The sequence below is a fragment of the Babylonia areolata genome, chromosome 21, assembly GCF_041734735.1.
Source record: "Babylonia areolata isolate BAREFJ2019XMU chromosome 21, ASM4173473v1, whole genome shotgun sequence".
NCBI classification, from domain to species: domain Eukaryota; kingdom Metazoa; phylum Mollusca; class Gastropoda; order Neogastropoda; family Buccinidae; genus Babylonia; species Babylonia areolata.
Window position 1 is genome coordinate 10,469,041 of NC_134896.1, and position 25,882 is coordinate 10,494,922.

The 25,882-nt window shown below is 41.7% G+C and overlaps 1 protein-coding gene across 1 annotated transcript in view; it reads right to left on the reverse strand.

Moving 5' to 3' along the window:
- LOC143295810 (CCAAT/enhancer-binding protein zeta-like) overlaps positions 1 to 18,050 on the reverse strand; it is a 44,811-nt gene extending 26,761 nt beyond the window's left edge. Inside the window, exons 1-10 of the mRNA XM_076607442.1 lie at positions 17,933 to 18,050; positions 16,095 to 16,190; positions 15,092 to 15,156; positions 13,966 to 14,386; positions 13,140 to 13,239; positions 12,268 to 12,456; positions 9,861 to 9,934; positions 9,196 to 9,321; positions 8,335 to 8,380; positions 830 to 873 (exon numbers count right to left, since the gene is read on the reverse strand). Of these exons, the coding sequence (XP_076463557.1) occupies positions 830 to 873; positions 8,335 to 8,380; positions 9,196 to 9,321; positions 9,861 to 9,934; positions 12,268 to 12,456; positions 13,140 to 13,239; positions 13,966 to 14,386; positions 15,092 to 15,156; positions 16,095 to 16,190; positions 17,933 to 18,040 (1,269 nt within the window). The 5' untranslated portion in view covers positions 18,041 to 18,050. The remainder of the gene's footprint in view (positions 1 to 829; positions 874 to 8,334; positions 8,381 to 9,195; positions 9,322 to 9,860; positions 9,935 to 12,267; positions 12,457 to 13,139; positions 13,240 to 13,965; positions 14,387 to 15,091; positions 15,157 to 16,094; positions 16,191 to 17,932) is intronic.
- Positions 18,051 to 25,882: the final 7,832 nt, after the last annotated feature.

Sequence of the window (25,882 nt, forward strand, 5' to 3'; positions counted from 1 at the left end):
GACAGTTTGTCTAGGGCTCAGCACAGAAAGAAAAGGCCGCAGTCCTTTGCTTCTGCCACTTTAACCCATTCAAACCAGGGGAGTTTACAGCTTCCATTGGCTTCAGTGCCGTAATGTTGCCGTAAAAAATGGAGAATTTTTACTGTTTTTCCTCCAAATTACGTGTGGACACATCATGCAAATACTGTAGAAGTTAGTTCCCTTTCTTTGCAGTTTACTTGTATTTGTATTTCTTTTTATCACAACAGATTTCTCTGTGTGAAATTCGGGCTGCTCTCCCCAGGGACAGCGTGTCGCTACACTACAGCGCCACCCATTTCTTTTGTATTTTTTCCTGTGTGCAGTTATATTTTTCCCTATCGAAGTGGATTTTTCTACAGGATTTTGCCAGGAACAACCCTTTTGTTGCTGCGGGTTCTTTTATGTGCTCTAAGTGCATGCTGCACACGGGACCTCGGTTTATCGTCTCATCTCAATGACTAGCATCCAGACCACCACTCAGGTCTAGAGGAGGGGGAGAAAATATTGGCGGCTGAGCCGTGATTCGAACCAGCATGCTCAGATTCTCTCGCTTCCCAGGCGGATGCGTTACCTCTAGGCCATCACTCCACATATGATTATGCATGAACGTGAAAACTGTTTTAATGAGAGTAATTTTGATGCCAGAGTAATGCCCTGGTGCAGGGCTCAATGAATAAGCCGTCCTCAACTTGCTCAGGTACCCATCCACACCCGGGGTGAGTGAGGATAATCGCAGTTAAGTCCCTCATGAAAATGAGTAATATCTAACTAAGTCTCTGTGGTTGCATTTCCATGTTCATGTACTCACATTTTCCTGTTCTGGCTTGGACGTAAGAAGATTTTGCATGATAGCTGGTGGAAAAGAAACAACAAAAAATCAACATCAATCAGATTTACAAGCTCAGGATTTTCAGTCCAGGATAAGAAGCTGCGTGCAAAACAACAACATAAACACCACCGACAAAAACCAAACAGCAAGAAAGCTCTGATTTGATTCTACTCATTTCCAAAATTTCTGAATTTACTCTGCATATTAAAATAATAAAAGTACCAGTACGTAACATCAAAACAAGTCTTTTTTTCCCTTGGTTATACTGGGTCAAACCAGAACATGGTGTCACGGTCGCTAAGCCGAAACTTATTTCCCTTTCCCAACCCCCCCTAACTGATGACACTCCCACACAATGACACTAACAAAAACAAAATAATATGAAGCCACAGATAAAAGAAACAAATGTTTTTTATACTCAAACAGCCAATTGTAATGAAAGCAAAGAAAATACACTTACATATATATATATATAAACTATTGATACACACACGCACGCCCTTGCACACACACACACAAATCACGAAATAAAGTCAGCCATGGCGTTGACATCAACGATGGTAGAATAGCTGACAACGTCAATGAAGACTGAAGTGAAGACGACAAGGACGAAGATGTAGCGAAGACGCCGATGATGATGAAGAGAAAGCAACGACGACAACAACCATAGACAACGACGACAGCGACGACGAAGTGAAGACAACGACGACGACGACGGCAGCAGGGGCGCAGGCTAGGATGACGGCAGCAACAGATGATGAAACACGCCTGCAAAACACGCCCCAGACAACGTGCACACAACACAATACACACGCTCTGTGTTGACAAGGAGGGTGCACAAATAGGTGACGTCTTGTTCCTGGCCTCAGCAAAAAACACAAACACAAGCGATGACAGCACAGCAGCTACCTCATCGAGAGGCAGGAGACACTTCCGAACGAAAGAATAAAGAAAACCTGGACTTGACCCGCTGATCAAACCAGCACGAAGAGAAAGCAACGACGACAACAACCATAGACAACGACGACAGCGACGACGAAGTGAAGACAACGACGACGACGACGGCAGCAGGGGCGCAGGCTAGGATGACAGCAGCAACAGATGATGAAACACGCATGTAAAACACGCCCAGACAACGTGCACACAACACAATACACACGCTCTGTGTTGACAAGGAGGGTGCACAAATAGGTGACGTCTTGTTCCTGGCCTCAGCAAAACATAAACACAAGTGATGACAGCACAGCAGCTACCTCATGGAGAGGCAAGAGACACTTTTGAACGAAAGAATAAAGAAAACCTGGATTTGACCCGCTGATCAAACCAGCACATAGAATTAGCACCAACACAAACTTGCCAATGTCATGGTTGACCAGATGGCTAGGCACTCAGCTACACGAAATTTGTCATTAAGGACAGTAGGTCCACAGGAATGACTATTCGAGAAAGAAGATTAAACAAAAAAAACAACAACAAAAAACTACTCGACTCGCTAGTCGATGGCCCTGACCCTTCAGCTGAACAAAAAGAAAACTCAGACTGAAGACTAACAGCAACACATGAACACGACATGGAACAAAACCCAAAACCAACGTTTTTTCCTCCCCTACGACAAACTCCGCATGGATGACGTCAATATCTATGCAATTACCAATGATTTGACGTCAATCATTCTTTGTGCACCGAAAATCCACTTTTTGGCACCACATCACCACATGAAAGACAAAGGTTACAGACAAAATCATTCGAAGCAGTCAGTTGGTCTGATGCAGATTGCTCAATAAAACAAAAGCTTTACCTTCCAAGTGAAGCAGGTTGTAAACGTAAGGATACTCCACAAACACGACATTGACTACCCCGAACACAGTTACTTCCCTGCATCACAATACAGCAGCAAGCACACGTGTGGAATGCACCAATTATGACTATATATATACACACACACACATATATATATATATACATCTATTTTTTTTTTTTAGAGAGGAGATAACAATTCGTCTTCCCAGTGCTGAGAGACAGAATGGCCTAGCCGTATAAAATTTCGAGAACCAGAAAAAGAAAAATAACAGAACAAACACATCTTTTGCTCAGTGTGACAATTCCCCCGCCTCAAGATTTAGAACAGTATGTTCTAAATCAACAAACAAAACCTCACACTGAGCAGGATTTACGAACAAACCAGGACCTGCACCAACACGAATTAGGATCTCACAACCGACTCAGATAATCAGCCACCACATTTTCCCTGCCAGGAATCGCCTGGACCTTGAACTGAAAAGGTTGCAGTTGAAGAGCCCAGCGAGTGACTCTTCCACTCGCCGACTTCATCTTGTCCAGAAACTGTAGGGGCGAATGGTCTCTCTGAACGATGAATGGGGTCCCATAAAGGTAGGACTGAAACTTCTGAATCCCCCATACCACTGCCAAACATTCTTTCTCAACGATTGGATAATTCTTTTCAGCTGACACTGTAAACAGGACTGACAATATCGACGAATGTCGTCACACATGCCAGGCCAGTAAAAACTATCCCTTATTCTCTCACGGGTTTTCCTGACCCCGAGATGCCTGGACATAGGAATGTCATGTCCCAGACTCAACACAGCGTGACGCAGCTCCTTGGGTACGCACACTTGCGTCGACTCTCCTTTGGGACCCTGATATTGTCGCATCAACACCCCACCTTTCCTAAAAAATGATGCGTGTCCGTATCCAGTGGCCATCTCTGCACCAGAGTCACAGTCTTCCCTGGCTCGTCTCAAAGACTCATCCCCTTCTTGCATGAGAGCCAACGTGTCAGGGGTGGTTTCCAAAACGCATTCTTGGACAGGCAAAACCTCTCGTGCCTGACCTTCTTGCCTCCTCTGAGCACAGGTTCGCACTGCACTGACCAAAGCCGGGTCAGCATACACGGGGACACTCGTCCACACAGCCTCTCCAGGCCTACGTGTGAAGTTGCCGATGAGGACATCCTCCACAGGACTGGCCATGACCAGGACCTCCACCCTTCCCTTTATGAAAGGCGAATCCAGATCTATCACAGCTACGGGCAAAAGACTTTGGCACTGTGACGAAGCCAACACCACTGGCACCAATTCACCTGTAAAAGCTGAAGCTGAGACCAGCCGTTTTGCCACTACCGTGTATCCTGCTCCAGTGTCCCGTAGCCCTTCCACTAACATGCCATTTACATTGACCATGCACCGAGGATTGTACTCTTTGTTAGCACAGGTGCCACAGAGAGTAGGTACTACTTGGCTCGAGGCTTTAGATCTGTTGCGGACCAGCTGAATGGGTGCAGGCTCTGGACAATGACGAGCCAAGTGTCCTTTCTTTTGGCAGTTGTAGCACACTACAGATGCCTTCGATCCTGATGATCTTGGCATCCTGGAATAGGCATGATCATTCCTCCCATTGTTCGGGTTACTAATTTCAGGACTACTGTTTCTCTGGACCATTTCTGCTTGACAATTTCTCTCTCCAAGAGACTGTTCCTGTCCATTTGACCCTTGCTTGTCTCGCTTAGCCTCTCTGCCCATTCTTTTGGCTTCTGCCAGAACGGTGGCTTCTCTTGCTGCATCATCAACAGTAGACGGACGTGATCTTTTTACCTCAACTATGAATTCAGAACTGAGCATCTGAAAGAACTGTTCCTGGATCAAAAGATCTTTGACGTCCTCCACGTTGTTTTCGTTCTTCCCTGCTGTCACGCACCATAACGAAAACCACCGCCTCATCCTCTCGAGTAGCTGGGTGAACGTCTCAGCTGGTTCCTTTTTAATATTTCGAAATTTTTTCCGGTAAGCTTCAGCGTCGAGACGGAAATGCTGAAACAGTGCGGTCTTGACCGTATGGTAGTCAGTCAGTTCTGTAGGGGACAATCTCAGCACTGCCTCTCTCGCCTTGCCCCGCAGAAGGGGAATTAATCGAGTGGACAGAGATGAATCATTCCAGTGACAGAGACCAGCGATACGCTCAAAGTGGGTGATGAATGCGTCGACATCATCATCATCTCCCAGAGGATCTAGGTGGACGTATTTTGTTTCCTCAACTTCCAACTGTCTACATCGATGTTCCGACTGGGCCTGCATTTCCTTTTCTTTGAGCTGTACCTCCTTGAGTTTAATCTCTAGCTCAGCCTGCTTAAGAGCCTTCTCTTCCTCGTCTTTCTTTCTAAGGCGGGCTTCTTCTCTCTCTTCTTTCTCTCTAAGGCGGGCTTCTTCTCTCTCTTCTTTCTCTCTAAGGCGGGCTTCTTCTCTCTCTTCTTTCTCTTTCTGCCGAGCAAGCTGTTCCTGTCTGGTGACTCTTTCTTCCTCATTTCTCATAGACTCGGTGATGAACTTGGCCAGTGCCTCGCCCTGAAGTCCCATTCGTGCTCCCAGCTGACCTAAGTTCACATACATGTCCTCTCGAGCAGGAGCAGAACCCGCCGGTCTAATTTCAGTCTCCTCAGTAGCCATAATGTCGTCCGGATTATATTGTGGGGTCGCACGGGTATGACGAGGCATAAGCTTTAGCAAGCCGACGCGTTTCTAGTTTTTACACAACTGACGGGGGAAAAAAAAGAGTAAATATTCAGCCGAAGCTTCAATAAATAAGTAATTTGTCAACCCCAGATTCGAATCAAATCAAGCCACATCTACCGCCCAAAACCCAGCCAACCGGTGGGGCTATTGCCACACGTGTGACTACTGCTAACACATTCCCTGGGTAACAATATTACTCACAAGGGAATCAAATATAAACCAAACGAATATCCTCATTCGTGACCACCTTGCCCTGAACTGAGCCAGTACGAATGCCCATCCACAATCGACTACAATCATCAAACTACAATTGGTTGTAAAACAACCCAACATAAACTGGCGTCACTGTCCCATCTCCCTGACATGAATGCAATTGCAAAAACTGTCATATCAGGTATCCACCTCAGTGAGGATATATATAACAAACCAATCAAGAGTCAACATCAGCCCCCAAAGAGCAACTCCAAATCGAAATCAAATTCATTACCACAAAGCAAAGAAATGCATGAAGTAATTGACACACACCCAAGTGCAAGTATGTGCATACACATATCATACCGTATGATATATACATGTAAACATGGCGCCAGACACAATGCATACACAACACTCAACAACACAAGTTGACAAGCTCTGCCCGGCAATATATAGCTAGGGGAGGATACTACGTACAGCCACCCGGGATATATCGTACACGCCCGCCAAACACCCACTGCTATAACGCTAATGATCAAGACAAGGACACCCCTCCCTCCTGCCCCCCTAACCTATATCCTAACCCAGCTAAACAAATCCCAACACACACTAACTAAAAGTACCCCGCATCTCCACCATTTGTCACGGTCGCTAAGCCGAAACTTATTTCCCTTTCCCAACCCCCCCTAACTGATGACACTCCCACACAATGACACTAACAAAAACAAAATAATATGAAGCCACAGATAAAAGAAACAAATGTTTTTTATACTCAAACAGCCAATTGTAATGAAAGCAAAGAAAATACACTTACATATATATATATATAAACTATTGATACACACACGCACGCCCTTGCACACACACACACAAATCACGAAATAAAGTCAGCCATGGCGTTGACATCAACGATGGTAGAATAGCTGACAACGTCAATGAAGACTGAAGTGAAGACGACAAGGACGAAGATGTAGCGAAGACGCCGATGATGATGAAGAGAAAGCAACGACGACAACAACCATAGACAACGACGACAGCGACGACGAAGTGAAGACAACGACGACGACGACGGCAGCAGGGGCGCAGGCTAGGATGACGGCAGCAACAGATGATGAAACACGCCTGCAAAACACGCCCCAGACAACGTGCACACAACACAATACACACGCTCTGTGTTGACAAGGAGGGTGCACAAATAGGTGACGTCTTGTTCCTGGCCTCAGCAAAAACACAAACACAAGCGATGACAGCACAGCAGCTACCTCATCGAGAGGCAGGAGACACTTCCGAACGAAAGAATAAAGAAAACCTGGACTTGACCCGCTGATCAAACCAGCACGAAGAGAAAGCAACGACGACAACAACCATAGACAACGACGACAGCGACGACGAAGTGAAGACAACGACGACGACGACGGCAGCAGGGGCGCAGGCTAGGATGACAGCAGCAACAGATGATGAAACACGCATGTAAAACACGCCCAGACAACGTGCACACAACACAATACACACGCTCTGTGTTGACAAGGAGGGTGCACAAATAGGTGACGTCTTGTTCCTGGCCTCAGCAAAACATAAACACAAGTGATGACAGCACAGCAGCTACCTCATCGAGAGGCAAGAGACACTTTTGAACGAAAGAATAAAGAAAACCTGGATTTGACCCGCTGATCAAACCAGCACATAGAATTAGCACCAACACAAACTTGCCAATGTCATGGTTGACCAGATGGCTAGGCACTCAGCTACACGAAATTTGTCATTAAGGACAGTAGGTCCACAGGAATGACTATTCGAGAAAGAAGATTAAACAAAAAAAACAACAACAAAAAACTACTCGACTCGCTAGTCGATGGCCCTGACCCTTCAGCTGAACAAAAAGAAAACTCAGACTGAAGACTAACAGCAACACATGAACACGACATGGAACAAAACCCAAAACCAACGTTTTTTCCTCCCCTACGACAAACTCCGCATGGATGACGTCAATATCTATGCAATTACCAATGATTTGACGTCAATCATTCTTTGTGCACCGAAAATCCACTTTTTGGCACCACATCACCACATGAAAGACAAAGGTTACAGACAAAATCATTCGAAGCAGTCAGTTGGTCTGATGCAGATTGCTCAATAAAACAAAAGCTTTACCTTCCAAGTGAAGCAGGTTGTAAACGTAAGGATACTCCACAAACACGACATTGACTACCCCGAACACAGTTACTTCCCTGCATCACAATACAGCAGCAAGCACACGTGTGGAATGCACCAATTATGACTATATATATACACACACACACATATATATATATATACATCTATTTTTTTTTTTTAGAGAGGAGATAACAATTCGTCTTCCCAGTGCTGAGAGACAGAATGGCCTAGCCGTATAAAATTTCGAGAACCAGAAAAAGAAAAATAACAGAACAAACACATCTTTTGCTCAGTGTGACACATGGATTACTTTATGAATATGACCATGATCCTATTCATGTCTTGCCTGCTAACCATAACTGTGACTAAGACAAATCATTATTTCAAACAAAAAAACATCAGTATCTATGGACAAGCCATTCTTAATACTCCACTCCAATCCTTTATAATAGCATACAAGAAATGTGCTATGCTGATGCATACTTTCAGCTTCAAAAAACAACTCTGTACACAGTTCTATCCGAATAGACCAGTGTTATATATCTACAGTTGAATTAAAGAGAAAAAAAAAGTCATATACAACTGCAGTTATGCAGGACAACTTACCAAGAGCTTTTTCTTTGCAGGCAACCAATGTGTCGTAGGACATCACCTGTCAATGAAATCATTGGACAAAATACAGCCAAATTTAAAAGTGACCCCAAAACAGCATTTAGGTCTAATATCACAAAGTGGAAACATGTTAAACTGAAGACTACTTCTACTACTACTACTACACACACACATGCTGTTAGTGTTACACATACACACACACACCACACACAATGTCACATGCACACATATCAGACACTGCATACTACACACCACACACACACACTACATACTGCACACCATACACACACATGCTGTCACACACACACACACACACATGCTGTCACACACACAATGTCACATACACACACACAATGCCACACACGCACAAACCACACACACACACACAATGTCACATACACACATATCAGACACTGCATACTACACACCACACACACACACACATCACACACTACATACTGCACACCACACACACACACACACACACACACACACACACACACACATGCTGTCACACACACACTGTCACACACACACACACACACATCACACACTACATACTGCACACCATACACACACACATGCTGTCGCACACACACACACACACACACACACACACACACACACATGCTGTCACACACACAATGTCACACAGACACACACAATGCCACACACACACAAACCACACACACACACACACACAGACACACACACAATGCCACACACGCACAAACCACACACACACACAACATACAACACACTACACACACACACACAACATACAACACACACACACACACACACACACACACACACTCCACAACACTGCCAGACAAATCAAGCAGAGAGCCTCACATCCAGAGCGCTGACAAAGGCAGCATATTTCTGCCTCAGCAGATCCTCGGCGTGCCAGGCCATCAGCCGTCGATCCACACTGTCCCTGTTCCCACTGCACACTCCCCACAATGTGGAGAATGGACGCTGAAACGGTTCATAATAACAATGGCAATCATAATTCTGTTTTGTGTAGTGCCTTTCAGCATAAATCATGAACATGTTCAACTGCCTTGTGCGATATAAAAAAAATTGATGTGTAATACATGACTCAAACACAAAAACAACTTTCATGCATTTCAAAATGCTATTTTCAATGCCATTCAAGCATTTCTTTTCCTAAAAAAGAAAGATTAAAAAAAAAAAAAAAAAAAAAAAAAGGAGCTAAGCTTTATGAAAAAAAAACAATCTGAAAACTGCTGATGAAATTTCATTGATCACGACAGGAAAGCAAATTACATATGTATTATCAATATTAATGACATTATACAAGAACAGAAGAAAAAAAAAAGAACTGAAATGGCAATGAATGTCAATGAAAATAAACATCCCACTCTGCTGTACACCAATGTATGAACAGAAAAACACACAGCACACAATCAGGTTTACTCATTTCCAGTAATGCCACAGGTAACAGAGAGACACAGACCAGACAAAGAGCCTATGATATATAAACCATGACTTACGGCATCAAAAGCAATCAGCTTCCTGTCGTCAGGCAGAGGACTGGTATCTGACACAAGCAGGTTCTTCAAAGTATCTGTGGGAATAAAAATCCCACAGAATGAAACCAGGTAGGATCATTCAATACATCATGAGTGGCTGCTAATGACCTTACAATACACAATGTGCTAATGTTACGTATTATCAAACAAAGTGACTGTAAATAGCACAACATTTCTAGTGGTAAGTCAGTCACATATGCACTTAGAAGCAGTGCATTAACAACAGGGAAAATGGGAAGGGAATTAAATATAAAACACACACACACACACACACACACAAACCCACTACAACTTAAGGGATGAAAATTAAAACTAGCAACCCTGCCTACAATAAACAACCACATTTCATAAGAAATCTCCACATTCTTCAGGCTCCAGTTGTTTTTACAGAAATTCTCCAACAACAAACAAGAAAAAATACATATTTCCTGCAATTGGCTTGGATTAAGACTCAGGAAGAAACCAACCAGGTGGAAAAAAAAAAAGCAAAAAAAAAAGCGTCCACCTTGTCAGCATGTTCCAACAGGAAAAAAAAAAAAGAAAAGAAAAAAGAGAAGAAAATTTACTATTTGCCATAAATGGATTTTTTTTTTTTCATTTGAAGGTCCCTGACCCTTTTTCCCCCTTGTACAAGGGTTATTCAATAAATAAGGTGAATTTTTTGGTATAAGGACTTCTAATACAGATAGAAGCTTACTTTTTTTTTTCTTTTTTTTTTGTTTTACTTCTTTTTCACATGGATTTAATTTGTTTTGCAGATTAAAAAAAACTTTGAGAGTTTTGGTGATTAACAAAGATGGCCGACCAAGAAGCATGCTCCAGGATTGAACAGCAGTCAGTTATCAAGTTTTTGGTTGCTGAAGGGTGCAAACCAGTTGAAATTCATAGGAGAATGTCAACTGTGTATGGTGCCACATGTTTCAGCCGAAAAAATGTCTACAAGTGGGCTAAATTGTTTAAAGAAGGACGGAGCAGTGTTGAGGATGAAGACAGGCCTGGAAGGCCTACAGAAGTGAGGTCTCCTGAGGTGATCGAATCAGTCAATGACCTCATTCAGTCTGACAGAAGGGTGACAGTGGATGACATTGCAAGGACTTTGAGCTTATCTGTTGGGACAGCACACAAAATTGTCCATGATGACCTTGGCTACTAGAAGGTCAGCTGCCGGTGGGTGCCAAAGATGCAAGGCCTCACACAGCAGCCCGAACGGTGCAGACCATCAACGAGCTGGGCTGGGAACTGCTCCCTCAACCCCCTTACAGCCCAGACCTTGCCCCTTCAGACTTTCACCTGTTTGGTCCCTTGAAAGCGTTCACGAGAGGCACGAAGTTTGAAAGTGACGATGAAGTCAAAAGTGTTGTGAGCGACTGGCTGAGACATCAGTCCAAAGATTTTTACGCTGAGGGAATACGGAAGCTTGTGCACAGATGGGAAAAGTGTGTGACAGTGCTGGGAGACTACGTTGAAAAAAAAAAAAAAAAAAAAAAGGTTCTATCTGTATTAGAAGTCCTTATACCGAAAAATTCACCTTATTTATTGAATGACCCTCGTAAATAAGGTTCTTTCCTTTTCAATCAATACAAGACAAGCCACATTCAACAGATGAGCAAAAACAAACCAAAACATCAAGTCATTTGACCTCAGCGAAGTCAGCAAAACTAATAATGCCACCAAACAATGACTATGGTGCATACCAGCTGATAGAGTGACAGTGCAGAATATACGATTAGATTGACAGCTAACATCACCAGTGCAGAATATACGATTAGATTGACAGCTAACATCATCAGTGCAGAATATACGATTAGACTGACAGCTAACATCATCAGTGCAGAATATACAATTAGATTGACAGCTAACATCACCAGTGCAGAATATACGATTAGATTGACAGCTAACATCACCAGTGCAGAATATACGATTAGATTGACAGCTAACATCACCAGTGCAGAATATACGATTAGATTGACAGCTAACATCACCAGTGCAGAATATACGATTAGATACAGCTAATATCACCAGTGCAGAATATATGATTAGATTTACAGCTAACATCACCAGTGCAGAATATACGATTAGACTGACAGCTAACATCACCAGTGCAAAATACACAATTAAAATAATCATGACGTTGATATGCATCACTATCATACTGACTCATAGTTTAATCTCAACAAAAATGTGTGATGTTGCAAGGGCTTTTCAAATAGCGTACACCCTCCCATACACTCTCTGGACCTCTGATCCACCCATGTCACACCTAGTCATCCATCAATTTTTTTCTCTAAACAAAAACAAAATCAGATTATCTATTAAAAAAGAAAAGAAAAAGACAAAAAAAAGAAGAAGAAAAGAATGAGGTTCTGACCTGCCGCCAGCATGGCCTCCCTTTTGCCCTTCTTCTTGGCCATAGTGACCAGTGTGTCCAGGGCAGCCATGTTGTGGGCCGGGGACTCCTGCACCAGCACCATCAGGGCCGCCATCTTGTCCGACAAGGTGCCCGAGGTCAGCACCGTCCTGATCCAGTTCGACTCTCCTCTCTTCATCTTCTCTCTCTCTGGGGGAACAAAATTTTAAGAAAATCCATTTCTTTCTTTCTGTGACTGTAAATAGCACAACATTTCTAGTGGTAAGTCAGTCACATATGCACTTAGAAGCAGTGCATTAACAACAGGGAAAATGGGAAGGGAATTAAATATAACACACACACACACACACACACACACACAAACCCACTACAACTCTCTCTCTGGGGGAACAAAATTTTAAGAAAATCCATTTCTTTCTTTCTGTGTTCAGTTCAACTTTCCACTCTTCATCTTCTCTCTCTCTCTGGGGGAACAAAATTTTAAGAAAATCCATTTCTTTCTTTCTGTGTTCAGTTCAACTTTCCACTCTTCGTCTTCTCTCGTCTTCTCTCTCTCTCTCTGGGGGAACAAAATTTTAAGAAAATCCATTTCTTTCTTTCTGTGTTCAGTTCGACTTTCCACTCTTCGTCTTCTCTCTCTCTCTGGGGGAGCAATTCAAATTCCATTTCTTTCTTTCTGCGTATTCATGGGATCAATGTGCCAAATGTGTTTAATATCTTGAATTAGTTACATGCAATATGTATCCCACAACCTTCACCAAACAAAGACCCAAGCCCTGAATAACTTGACTTGTAAGACATGAACCAATAAGTCATCAAATTCCAGCTATCAGTCTGTATTGTGACGTTACAAAAAGGAACAAGAATCTCACGTTTTTTGTATAGCGCCACCTCATCCTCCAGTAGCTTGGCAGCAAACTGCTCACACTGCTGTACCAGGCTTTTGGTGGTCTCCTCCGCAGCACTGCTGACCTGTGAGACACCATGCACACACTGTGTGTCAATGTTAGCACTTGTTTTTAATTTGTACTGTACATCTTAATACATATATACTGTGTGTTTAAGTATGTATATGTTCGTGCATGTAGACCTGTGCATACGTGTGGGTGGGTGTGCATGCATGTGATGTGATTAAACAATATTCCAAACTTTTTCCAGACCTTCTCCACACCAAACTGAAAAATTTCCACACCAAACACAAAGCCAAAGCAAATACCAAATTGTCTGCAACATGGCTCACTAAAGACACTGGTGCTGATATTCAATTTTCACCACTTGTTGTTTGTACTGGTTTGTTTTTTTTGTGTGTTTTTTGATGCATTAAGCTTTTGTTGAGAAGTACTGGTCATGACTTATTAAAAATTCCAAGACTTTTCCTGACCCTGAGGAATAAAAATATTTTCCAAGACTTTACCAGACATGGAAATGGTTTTTCTCTCATTTTCCTGCAAGACTGTAACAGACCTGGAAATAGTTCTCTCATTTTCCCACAAGACTTCAATTCATGTTGTTTAGAGCCCAGCCGACCGTTTAGGCCATCTCAGGGCTGACCCACAAGACTTTAACAGACCTGGAAATGGTTCTCTCATTTCCCCACAATAATTTTCCAGACTTCTTCTATGACTATACAAATTCTAAAAAAAAAAAAATATAAAAAAAAAAGAAGAAGCAGAAAAAAAAAAGGCACACAGCACCAACCTGTTCATCGAGCCAGGCATCGCCAGCTTTCAGCAGCATGTGGGTGCGCTGTGGGCGTGTCTTCAGATGACTGAGCAGTTCCTCCTCCCCACTGACCGTTGTGCTGCTGACCTCACTGTGCTGAACTTTGAACTTGTTCTTCTCCTTCTTCGTTTTCTTCGTGCTGACAGTGTTGTCACTCTGTGACGTTGAAGTCTGCTCGGTTTCTGCGGATTTCTTCGCTTTGTCTTTCTTTTTCACCTTTGACTGGCTGCCTTCTGGGGGGGTCTCTTCAGCCTCTTTGAACTTGTTCTTCTCCTTTTTCTTTTTCTGTTTTTCTCCAGGCTGTGGAATGTCAGCTGCTGGTGATTTTTCCTTCGCTGTCTGGGGCTCATCGTCACTGTCTTCAAAGTCAGGAGCTGTCAGAAGCTTCTTACGTTTTCTGACAGAGTAGACAAATAAATATATAAACCAAAAATTGGATACCGATAAGCAAGAGCAAAAAACTGAATAAATCAATGAAAGGTTTATTCTTGTTGTTGTTTTAGGGGAGGGGGTCGGAGGGGATAGGGGTGGGGGGGGGGGCGTTGGGGGAAATGCAGGGGGCTGCCCATTCTTTAGTATTGTTTCAATGACATTACCCTCCCACATCTCATCCGCAGCCCCCCATAGATGCTTAACCAGACCCAGACTCAGGCACACTGTTCTGCCGCAGTCCCAGCACCAGCAGTCTACAGAGAGTTATCAATTTAAAATTAAAGTCAGGTTGCAAAGAAGCACACACCAGAGGAGAGCCCACACTGCTGCTAAATCAACATCTGGCAGTTTTCAGTTGTGTTTGTTCTGATCCAATAAAAGCAGGACATCACCATCTATGCCTATGCCACATACTAAAAACATTTTATTCTCTTTAGTCAGCTAGCAATTATTTCAGTAGTTAAGAAACAAATAATGACATAAAAAAAACCCAGAAGCAATAAACAGCCAAATTAAAAAGTAAATAAACAAAACAGGTACAGGAAGGTGGAATTTCTACAGCTAGTTCTTTCCGTGGATTCAGTACAATTTCATTTAAAGCATGCTCAGATAAGAAAGATTAGAATGAAACATAAATGCAACAATCATCATGATCAACAGCTGAACTTACTTTGTTTCTTTCTCTTCTTCAGCTCCCTCATCTAATATGCCCAACTGCTTTATGAACTCATAAACCTGAAACATAAAACATGTCAATCAATCTATTAATAATGGCTCCATCAACAGACCTGTAACAGAGTTTGTCAGAAAATTAATGAAGCTATTCCATATTCATGAAATTGTTTTGCTGATCTTTGATCCTCTTTTGATAAAGACATCATCAAGATGATGGGGGTAGGTGGGGCGGGGGGAGGGGGGGGGAAGATTCTGAACATCAAGATGAAGCACCCAACTGTTTTTATTCCAAGAGGCAGATAATTAATAATAAATTTCACCAAAAGTATAGTTCTTCTGAGTCATTCTATCCCGTTTCTCAATCCCTAACCCGTTTTGATATTTTTACACTGGATTTTGCCTCCCATACATTTATTACATATTACATAATCATATGAAGTATATTCTGCACAAGCCATATCATATGATATGTCTCTTTGAATATATCGACTGGGAGTGGGACATACATTGACTCACTGTTTGCATCACAATCAGAAATCCATCTTGAATTGTTTCGATTAAGCTCCTGTCTGTTTCCGCACTCCTTAAAAAATTGGTACTTAAGAGTTTTCTTTTCCCCTAATATTTTGGAGAGGATATTTTGCTATTTGAATTCCAAACATTCTAAATATAGTTCTGTTGTTTTGATAGAAAACAAAAGTATATGTAGCCAAGGAAATAATTCACTCAGTATCATTTTGAGACGTTCTGTTACATGCCAGTTTTCTTTTGCAATCTCTGTTTTGGTAAAAAATACTACTTAGCTTATTTCCCAAATTGCTGTAATTGGTGAAAGAGGGATTTAAGTTAGTCATTTAATCTTGTCTAAAACTATCTACAATTCTACAATTATCCAAAGATGAGCACTTCTTTTTATTCTAACTCTAATCCAAAGAAGTTAACTGATACAGTAATAGAAGATGTCACTGAAAGCATGCATGCACAAAATATTTGTATACCTCCTCTCTCTTAACAGGGTCTGCATCCAGGTCATTAGAAGGAGGCAAAAGCTCTTCATCATCATCGTTAAGGTCAGCAAGCATACGAAGGTCATCCTGTCAAAAACAAAAACAATAAGGTTGACAAAATACACTAATTTCCATCATGCGCACAGTGATGATGTGAAAAATGCAACAGGTGATAAAACTTGCAGCAGAACAATGATCAAACATTAGTAAATTAAAGATTAAAGATATAATTCATAAAGCAAAATAGAATCAGCACTAAACTGTATCATCCTCACACAGTGTAGACTGATCTGATTGATTAGGACAGGTACAGAACTCAAAACGTTTTTATTCAAGAAATGAAGAATAAAGATTTTAGGCATGGCCTTTTCTTCCAGTCTGTCCTTGCTACTCTACATCCATTTAATATATACTGATATAGTGCACACAGGGAAAGGACGAGGAAGAAAGAAAGAACAAATCTCTGCAGGACATACATGATGAAGTGTGCGCACACACACACGTACACATGCGCGGGCGTGCGCACGTGCACACACACACACACATACACAGAGTAACACATGCACACACACAAACACACACATACACACTTGCATGCAGAAAGAGAGAAAGAGGGAGAGAGAGAGCTAAAGAAATGGAGGCAGAGGGAAGGGGTTGAGATGTGGGGACCAAACTGGAGCAGGACATAAGGAATAGGATCATAAGATAAAAAAAAAAAAAAGAAAGCTTGTTGGTCATCAGTATAATGTATTCAGTTTCACAAGATGCTTTTCACAGTGAACAAGTTTCTGGTTGTCACTGTTACATAAATGACTGACTAAAAGTGACTTACTGAGTACCTACACATTCACAGGCACACAATTATACATTCACACACACACACACACACATGTGCACACACACACACACACGTGTATACACACACACTCTGTGTTATTGTTAATTTTACAAATACACCCCTACACACTCACTCTTTTCCAAAAGTAAATGAAAGAGTTCTTAAAATTGGCTGGCACTAGGCATCGATCCTCAAATGGTGTGCTATGAGCAGCTTGACATCGGTCCCAAATAATAACCAGATGCAACGTTCAATTCTCTTTGAATGAAAGTCTATGCATAGTTTAGTTCTGACGTTTCAGGGAAATAAGTGCCTAAGTTCTTGATTCTTGAGTTTGCTTTCACTGTTGTCCGGCACAAACTTTTCACCAATAGCTGATAGAACTGGTCCGTGTAAGTCTTCAGAGCGACAAAAAACTTAAAAAGTCAAACCAGGAATCAAACTCTTGACCCACATATGATATAGGTCACCCCAACACCTCCTTCTGACTCTACATTTGCCGAGTCTCCCACCAAAATTACTAACGAACTCCCGCTATTTTTTCAATTACCGAGGAACTCCCACCCAAATTACCAGATGTAATGATTACCGAATGCAGTGGTTTATTGTCTTAACATTCACTGAATGACAATCTCATCGGGATTAAGATTTCAGCGAAGCACCGAGCTTCGTATCGATCGAGGGTTAACGGCCAGCTACTTCGTTTAAAATCAGTGTAAGATTGTTGTCTGATGCAAATAACATGCAAACAATTATCATTATCACTGCTATATTAGGTGCACATTTCTGTGGTCGTCAGATGTGAAATGGAAGACTGAGAGCTGACAGATTTTTACAATTTATTGTTGAACACACGTGGGTGTCTGAGCCAGTAGATCCACGTATACTGGCTCAGACACCCACGTGTGTTCAACAATAAATTGTAAAAATCTGTCAGCTCTCAGTCTTGTAGATACCAAGTCTTCAGAATGATATTCATATGTACACATACCTTTGTTCCACCAAGATCTTTGATGAATTCAAGAGAAAGTTCGTCTTTCATCTTTGCTTCGGAGTCTTTTTTCTTTCCACGTGATTTCTTCTTCTCAGCTGTTGCCATTTTTGTTATTGTGAATTATCTTTCTTTGTAACATGGGTGACTTCCTCTGACCGACAGTGTATCTTTTTACCACAATCGTCTATAATATGTCTCTCCAAAGCATGGGCTCACATTATTGAACGAATGACTGCCAGTGCTCCCGTACCGTGTGTGTGTGTGTGTGTGTGTGTGTGTGTGTGTGTGTGTGTGTGTGTGTGTGTGTGTGTGAGAGAGAGAGAGATGACAAGACATTATTGAACGAATGACTGCCAGTGCTCCCGTACCGTGTGTGTGTGTGTGTGAGAGAGAGAGAGAGAGAGAGAGAGAGAGAGAGAGAGAGAGAGACTGAAACTGAAACTGAAAAATGTTTTAATGCCATTGACATTACAGTCCTATTGGCATGGGACACATCAGAATAATCGTTCAACACATACAAACCAATAGCATGAATATAATATGTAACAAAGTCGCAGCAACAAACCTGCTGCAAGACAATAGAAAACACTCATGTCGAAAACGGCTATACCCACGTTCGACAAACTCACGGCGTGATCAACTTAAAACAAAAGTAAGAAAAAAGAAAAGTAAACCTATACATATTCAGTTAATTTGCACTTTCTCCGTGCATATTCAAAAACGATACAAATGTCGGCTTCTTTGAAATCGACCATCCAACCTAAACGCTATGATATGATTGTGTGGTATGATTTTTTTTTCCCTTCACTTTCGAGAAAGAGAGAGAGAGAGAGAGAGAGAGAGAGAGAGAGAGAGAGAGAGAGAGAGAGAGAGAGAAGACAAGACAAATTCTTTATTTCGAGGATAATAGATAAGCACTGGTCACGGGTACTTTTTTACATCCAGTCTCCGCCCTGAATAGGGTTTACAGTGTGTGTGTGTGTGTGTGTGTGTGTGTGTGTGTGTGTGTGTGTGTGTGTGTGCGCGCCGGGTGCCGTGTGTGCACGGTGTGTGTGTGTGCCGTGTGTGTTTGTGTGTGTGTGTGTGTGTGTGTGTGGTTGTGTGTCGGTGTCGGTGTCGGTGTGTGTGTGTGGGTGGGGGTGGGGGTGGGGAGTCGGTGAGGCTATATCCCCATAAATCAACATGACCTCGGATATCGTTTTCTTTTTCTCATTCCTGTTTCTTTTGTATCGTTCTTTAACCTGTTTATTTCTTTTCTATTTCATTATTTCCCCCCACCACGTCAGTTCTTAGTGTCCGGTGTCCGGACCGACATCTCTGGTGATCTTTCTCTCATTTCTTTCTTTCTCCTCGATCCTCATCGTCACTTATCTCGCCTTCTTCTTCTTCTTCTTCTGATTTGTCCGGCCGGTCTATCTAAACCTCTCTCTCTCTTCTCAGTTCCTCGTTTTCACCATCCTACTCTGTCTTCTTCCTCAGTTTCTTTGCAGTGAGTTAAGGTCCGGCAAGTGAATGCAAGTTTATGCACAGTTCATGAAGATATTCTTTTTTCTTTCTTTTCTTTCTTTATTTGGTACCCTTAAGGGACCGTATTCAAGACGTGACAAAATATACGCACACACACCAACATACATACGCGTAAATGCACAGAGCTCTCCTGACACAACCCCTCCCCCCCTCCGTCCCCACTGACCCACCCACCGACCAACACACACACACATACTGCTACCGATTTGAGGCTGGACTGAGGTATCAGTATCAGTAGCTCAAGGAGGCGTCATTGCGTTCGGTCAAATCCATATACGCTACACCACATCTGCCAAGCAGATGCCTGACCAGCAGCGTAACCCAACGCGCTTAGTCAGGCCTTGAAAAAAAAATGAAAAAAAGAAACTAAATGAAATAGTAAATAAATAAATAAATAAATAAATAAGTCTTTTTTTAAATAAAAAAAATTTTAAAAAAAAATTTTTTTAACTAAAAATAAAAATAATATAAATTATTAATAAAAAATAATAAATAAGTAAATTTAAAAAAATACTACTACTAATGATAATAATATTTATCAGGCGCAAAATCTTGATGAAGTCAACACTGTGTGCAAAAAAAAAAAAAAAAAAAAGACGCTGGAGGAATGTGAAAAGATCGCCGCCCAAATCTGAAGCGTTCTCACCCCTCACTTTTCACATTTTAACGTCTGCTTCGACCTCGTTCTGATACCTAAGTGAATATCCATTTCCAAGAACCAGTCAAACATCAGCCAGCTTTTTCCGCATTTTTTCTTCAGTCTCGCTTCACGCACAAACATGCTCTCAAAATCCAAAAATCAAAGGAAGCGAGTAGCAGGATCCGGCTGAACTTTGACACAGTTTAAAATAGCTGATTTGATTGGATATCACAAACGCGCACTGATTACCTGTGCGGGGAGAATTTAAGAATGCATGTTGTTGACAGATCAAAACGTCAGTTTTGACAGGAATCACTAAAATAGTGTAGTTTGAAATAAGACCTTAGGATATTTGGACGTGAGTCCAAGTCTCTTTGCGAACGATGCTGCACAGTTACTGAACACTCCCAGTCTCAAAAGGGTACGTATGTGTGTGTGTGATCAAAACCAACAATACAATAGTCTGGGGCGAGGTTCTATTAATATGTTATGTCTAATGAGTTCAAGAACTGCTTCTGTTTTAATTGTCTACATGTACCTAAACCCATCGTTCGCAATTAGACTTGCCTGTTCGTATTTGCCCTCAAGCACACCTGTTATTTTCACCAGCTAAAAAACGTTGAAAAGAAGGAGTGGACGAACTTTTCCTGGAGCAATCAGTCGGAGAAAGCCTTAGTGCAAAACAGAAGAACTACATTTGACGATCGTGCAAACTGTTATCTTCACACGTTGAGCTGGTCACTTCGACTGGGTCTTCGTCTTTTGGACTACCTACCTCAAAGCAGTCCGTGCCACTCTGCACACGGGTGAATTTTGTCCGTTGGGGACGGGTGTGTTTTGGGGGTAGAACTGAATGTAGAGAAGAAGAAAAAAAACACAACCACCACACACACAAAGAAATGAACAATGAATACAGAAAAAAAAAAGATTTCAAAAAAGTATAAATATGTGTAAATTGAATTTAATACGATTTTATTTTAAATGGATACTTATAAAGTGCATATCCTCGGTCGGAGACCAAGCTCTAAACTCAATTAACCCTATGACTGCTGCACCTCGGTAAACTATGAATGTCTGGCATCAGTTTAATCCGCAGTTCCCGCTGTTTGTGCACTTTTTAACGAGAAAGTTGATTCTGTCGATTAAAGGTAATCTTGATCCTAATGAGGAAGACTGAAATTCAAATAATGAATGGTGACCTCAATAAGGTTATCTCACGCAGTGAGGTTGAAACCCTTCACTGAGACAAACACATTTGTCGGCAACAGTCGAGGGGTTAAGGATGTGATGACGTAACGACGCACAGAGACGTCCAGACCCTGGACTGAAATTTACTAACGCAGTGATTGGCGGAAAAATAAATGTAGCTGCTGAACAGCCAAACAGCTATACAGTCTGCTGGGTTAAACCGAAATATTTTAAAGTCGACAGCCAGCTACTCAATTTTTGTGCTTAAAACAAACAAACAAACAAACAAACAAAAAAAAACAACCAATATGAACGGGTACGTTTTGTTTGAGTTGCTGTTGTTATTTATTTAAGTTGTTTGTTTGTTTTTGTTTTTTGTTTGTTTGTTTGTTTTTTGTACGCTTATAGTTGACTTCAAGTTTTTGCGCCTTATATATATTTTTAGTAGTAGTGGTAGTTCTTTTTTATGTATTTATCTTTCTTTTCTTTTCTTTTTTTTTTCTTTTTTCTCAAGGCCTGACTAAGCGCGTTGGGTTACGCTGCTGGTCAGGCATCTGCTTGGCAGATGTGGTGTAGCGTATATGGATTTGTCCGAACGCAGTGACGACGCCTCCTTGTGCTACTGAAACTGAAACTGCTGTTGTTGTTACATTTAGCGCAGAGTGTTGGAGTGGGGACATAACCAGGCCCGATGAAGGCAGACTCGAGTTGCAGTTTCAGTTTTTAGTCAAGGAAGTGTCACTGCGTTCGGACTCTTCTTCTTCTTCTTCTGCGTTCACTCGTATGCACGAGTGGGCTTTTACGTGTATGACCGTTTTTACCCGGCCATGTAGGCAGCCATACTCCGTTTTCGGGGGTGTGCATGCTGGGTATGTTCTTGTTTCCATAACCCACCGAACGCTGACATGGATTACAGGATCTTTAACGTGCGTATTTGATCTTCTGCTTGCATATACACACGAAGGGGGTTCAGGCACAAGCAGGTCTGCACATATGTTGACCTGGGAGATCGTAAAAATCTCCACCCTTTACCCACCAGGCGCCGTCACCGTGATTCGAACCCGGGACCCTCAAATTGACAGTTCAACGCTTTAACCACTCGGCTATTGCGCCCGTCACTGCGTTCGGACAAATCCATATGCACTACACCACACTTCCTTTTTTGGCACATGCCTGACCAGCAGTATAACCAAACACGGCGAAAGGCTGGCCTTGTGTGCGTGCCTGTATGTTTACGTACCGCCTATCCCACTGGATTTCTTGTATGGGATTCTGTCAGAGGACAACACCCTCAATGCAATGGATTCTTTTTCAGTGCGCCAAGTGCGTGCTGCAGACAGGACCTTGGTTTATCGTCTCATCCGAATTACAAGACGCTCAGTTTGACCGGGATTCGAACCCAGACCCCCACGGACACTGCATTGGTAGATAAGTGTCTTGACTGTTCTGGCACCTTCCTCTTCCAAAATGAATGTCCACAGCACCTGGTGTACCCATCCAAGTAATAGCCGGGCCTGACGATTCTTGACTTCTGTGATCGAACGAGAACCGTACCCGGTGCGGGTCGTTCATGTTTCCCAATTTAGTAATAAAGGTGCTCTCTCTCTCTCTCTCTCTCTCTCTCTCTCTCTCTCTCTCTCTCTCTCTGTGTCTGTCTGTCTGTCTGTCTGTGTCTGTCTGTCTGTCTGTGTACGGGCCGGTCATGTTTCCCAATTTAGTAATAAAGGTGCTGTGTGTGTGTGTGTGTGTGTGTGTGTGTGTGTGTGTGTGTGTGTGTGTGTGTGTGTGTGTGTGTGTGTGTATGTCTGTCTGTCTGTCTGTGTGTGTGTCTGTGTGTCTGTGTCTGTGTGTATGTGTTTATCTCTGTGTGTGTGTGTTTGTCTGTCTGTCTGTCTGTCTGTGTTCGGGCCAGTCATGTTTCCCAGTTTAGTATTAAAGGTGTTCTCTCTCTTTCTCTCTCTCTCTCTCTCTAGTCAACAATCCCGACAATTATCGGGGAGTAGCGCTTACCAGTATTCTAAGTAAAGTGTACACTTACATATTGAACAAGAGACTAACCAAATGGTCTGAAAAAGAAGAAAAAATAATGGAACAGCAAGCAGGATTTAGAAGTAACTACAGTACAACAGATCACATATTTACATTGTACACACTTGTCCAAAAATACTTACTCAATAACACAAAACTTTATGTTGCTTTCATTGATTTCAGGAAGGCCTTCGATTCCGTGAATCGTAATGTATTATGGCATGTTCTGCGTGAAAGTGGTGTGAATGGCAAATTATACAATGCTCTTAGAGGTGTTTATAAGTCAGTGCTTGCATGCGTACGTGAGAAAGGTATATATTCAGAATATTTTGATTGCCCAAATGGGGTAAAGCAAGGTTGTCTTTTGAGCCCACAAATGTTCTCCTTTTTTATTAACGAATTAGCAACAGAATTGTCGAGAAAAGGAAGACATGGAATTCAATTAATTCCGGGAGCAATCGAGATATTTTTACTGTTATTTGCAGATGACGTTGTTCTTTTGTCTGGAACTGTTAGGGGTTTACAGAACCAATTAAATGCATTGAAAGAAGAAGCAGACTATTTGGGTTTAACAGTGAACATGGATAAAACTAACATTATTGTATTTAGAATGGGTGGACATCTGTCAGTGCACGAAAAATGGCTTTATGGAAATGAGGATGTTAAAGTTATAAATTCATATAAATATTTGGGAATGATATTCTCAACAAAATTAAGCTTAAATTATGCTTGGGAAGAATCTTGCAGGAAAGCAAAGAAAGGTGTTATTGAAATATTGAATTCATTAAAAAAGCTTAAGTCTATTGATTACTGTTTGTTTTGGAAAATGTTCGATACACAGATTGAACCTATACTTACATATGCAGCCGAAGTTTGGGGACTAAAGGTAAATTCACAGATGGAAAAAGTACATACTTATGCAATTAAACGTTTTTTAAATGTGCCAATTCATTCATCCAACACAATGTTATATGGGGAAACGGGCAGATATCCTTTGTATATAAGAACATTTGTAAAATGCATTAAGTATTGGTTGAAATTATTGAAACTTCCACAATCACGTTTACCCAGACAGGCTTACGAGATGATGTTGTTACAAATGGAATTAGGAAAGGAAAACTGGACTTATAGTGTAAAAAAGGTTTTGTCTGAACACGGTTTTGGAATTGTGTGGATGTATCAGGAAGTGGGAAATGAACAGCAGTTTATATCAGAATTTAGAGATAGATTGATTTGTTCTTTTAAGCAAAATTGGCATTCAGATATGGAAAGCAAAGAGAAATATAGTTGGTTTTTCTCATTCAAAAGTATATTTCATACTGAAAAATATCTAACAGTCATCACAGATAAGTGGCACAGGTTAAATTATGCAAGATTTCGGCTACGGACATTTGGTTTCAATGCAAATAAATTGTGGTTTCAACCTGCAGCATCCACAGAATTGCCATGTCCTTTGTGTGCATCTAGTGTAGATGACGAAAAACATTTTTTGTTTCATTGTAAATTATACGATAAAGTAAGAGAAAAATGTACATTTTTTTCATCTCATCTAGCTAAAAGACATGATGTTTTTTCTGTTTTATCGTCTGATGATGAATATATCATACAGTCAGTAGCTAAATTTATCTCAGAAGCACAAAAAATAAGGCATAATCACTATGATCAGAACACACCAGAGTAAATGAGGAGGATATCCATATGTAAATTTTATTTTCTTATGTTAATTTGGTAAGGTAGATAATTGATATATTGAACTATTTCACTCCTAGAATGGGTGGTCGAGTTTGATTGATTAGTTTCTTTGTGTGTGTGTGTGTGTGTGTGTGTTCCGCTTGCTTAATGTATCGTGAGAGAGTTATATTTAGAGATTTTGTTTGTTTGTTTGTTTGGTGATGAAATGCTGTTAAGCAGAATGTTGCTTTGCATTTAAGAGGATTTAAGAATTAATCCCCGTCACCCCCTTGTCAATAGACCATTACAGGTAATGACAATAAAAATGTCAAAGTGTCAAAGTGTCAAAAGTGTCTCTCTCTCTCTCTGTGTGCGCGCGCGCGCGCGTGTGTGTGTGTCTGTCTGTCTGTCTGTCTGTGTGAGGACCGGTCATGTTTTCCAATTCAGTAATAAAGGTTCTGTGTGTGTGCGTGCGTGTGTGTGTGTGTGTGTGTGTCTGTCTGTCTGTTTGTGTCTCTGCGTCTTTGTGTATGTGCTTCTGTGTGTGTGTGTGTGTGTGTGTGTGTGTCTGTCTGTCTGTCTGTCTGTCTGTGTCAGCGTCTTTGTGTTTGTGTATGTGCTTCTGTGTGCTTCTGTGTGTGTGGGAGGGTGGAGGGGAGGGGAGGAGCGTAAGAGAAGAGGGTCCATTTAAGTCAGAAACGTTATCTGTGGAGGTAACCAAACACAACACAACACACAGAGACGTATCTCCATATAACTGGAGATTGTGCTGATCTAGAAGCCGGTCAACAAGCAACCTTTGGACTTGTTTGCGACGTGACTCTTGGTCTGGTCGACTTCACTTCACTTCATTAATATTGTCATATAACTGCTTCCTTTCGTGGCATTTTTTC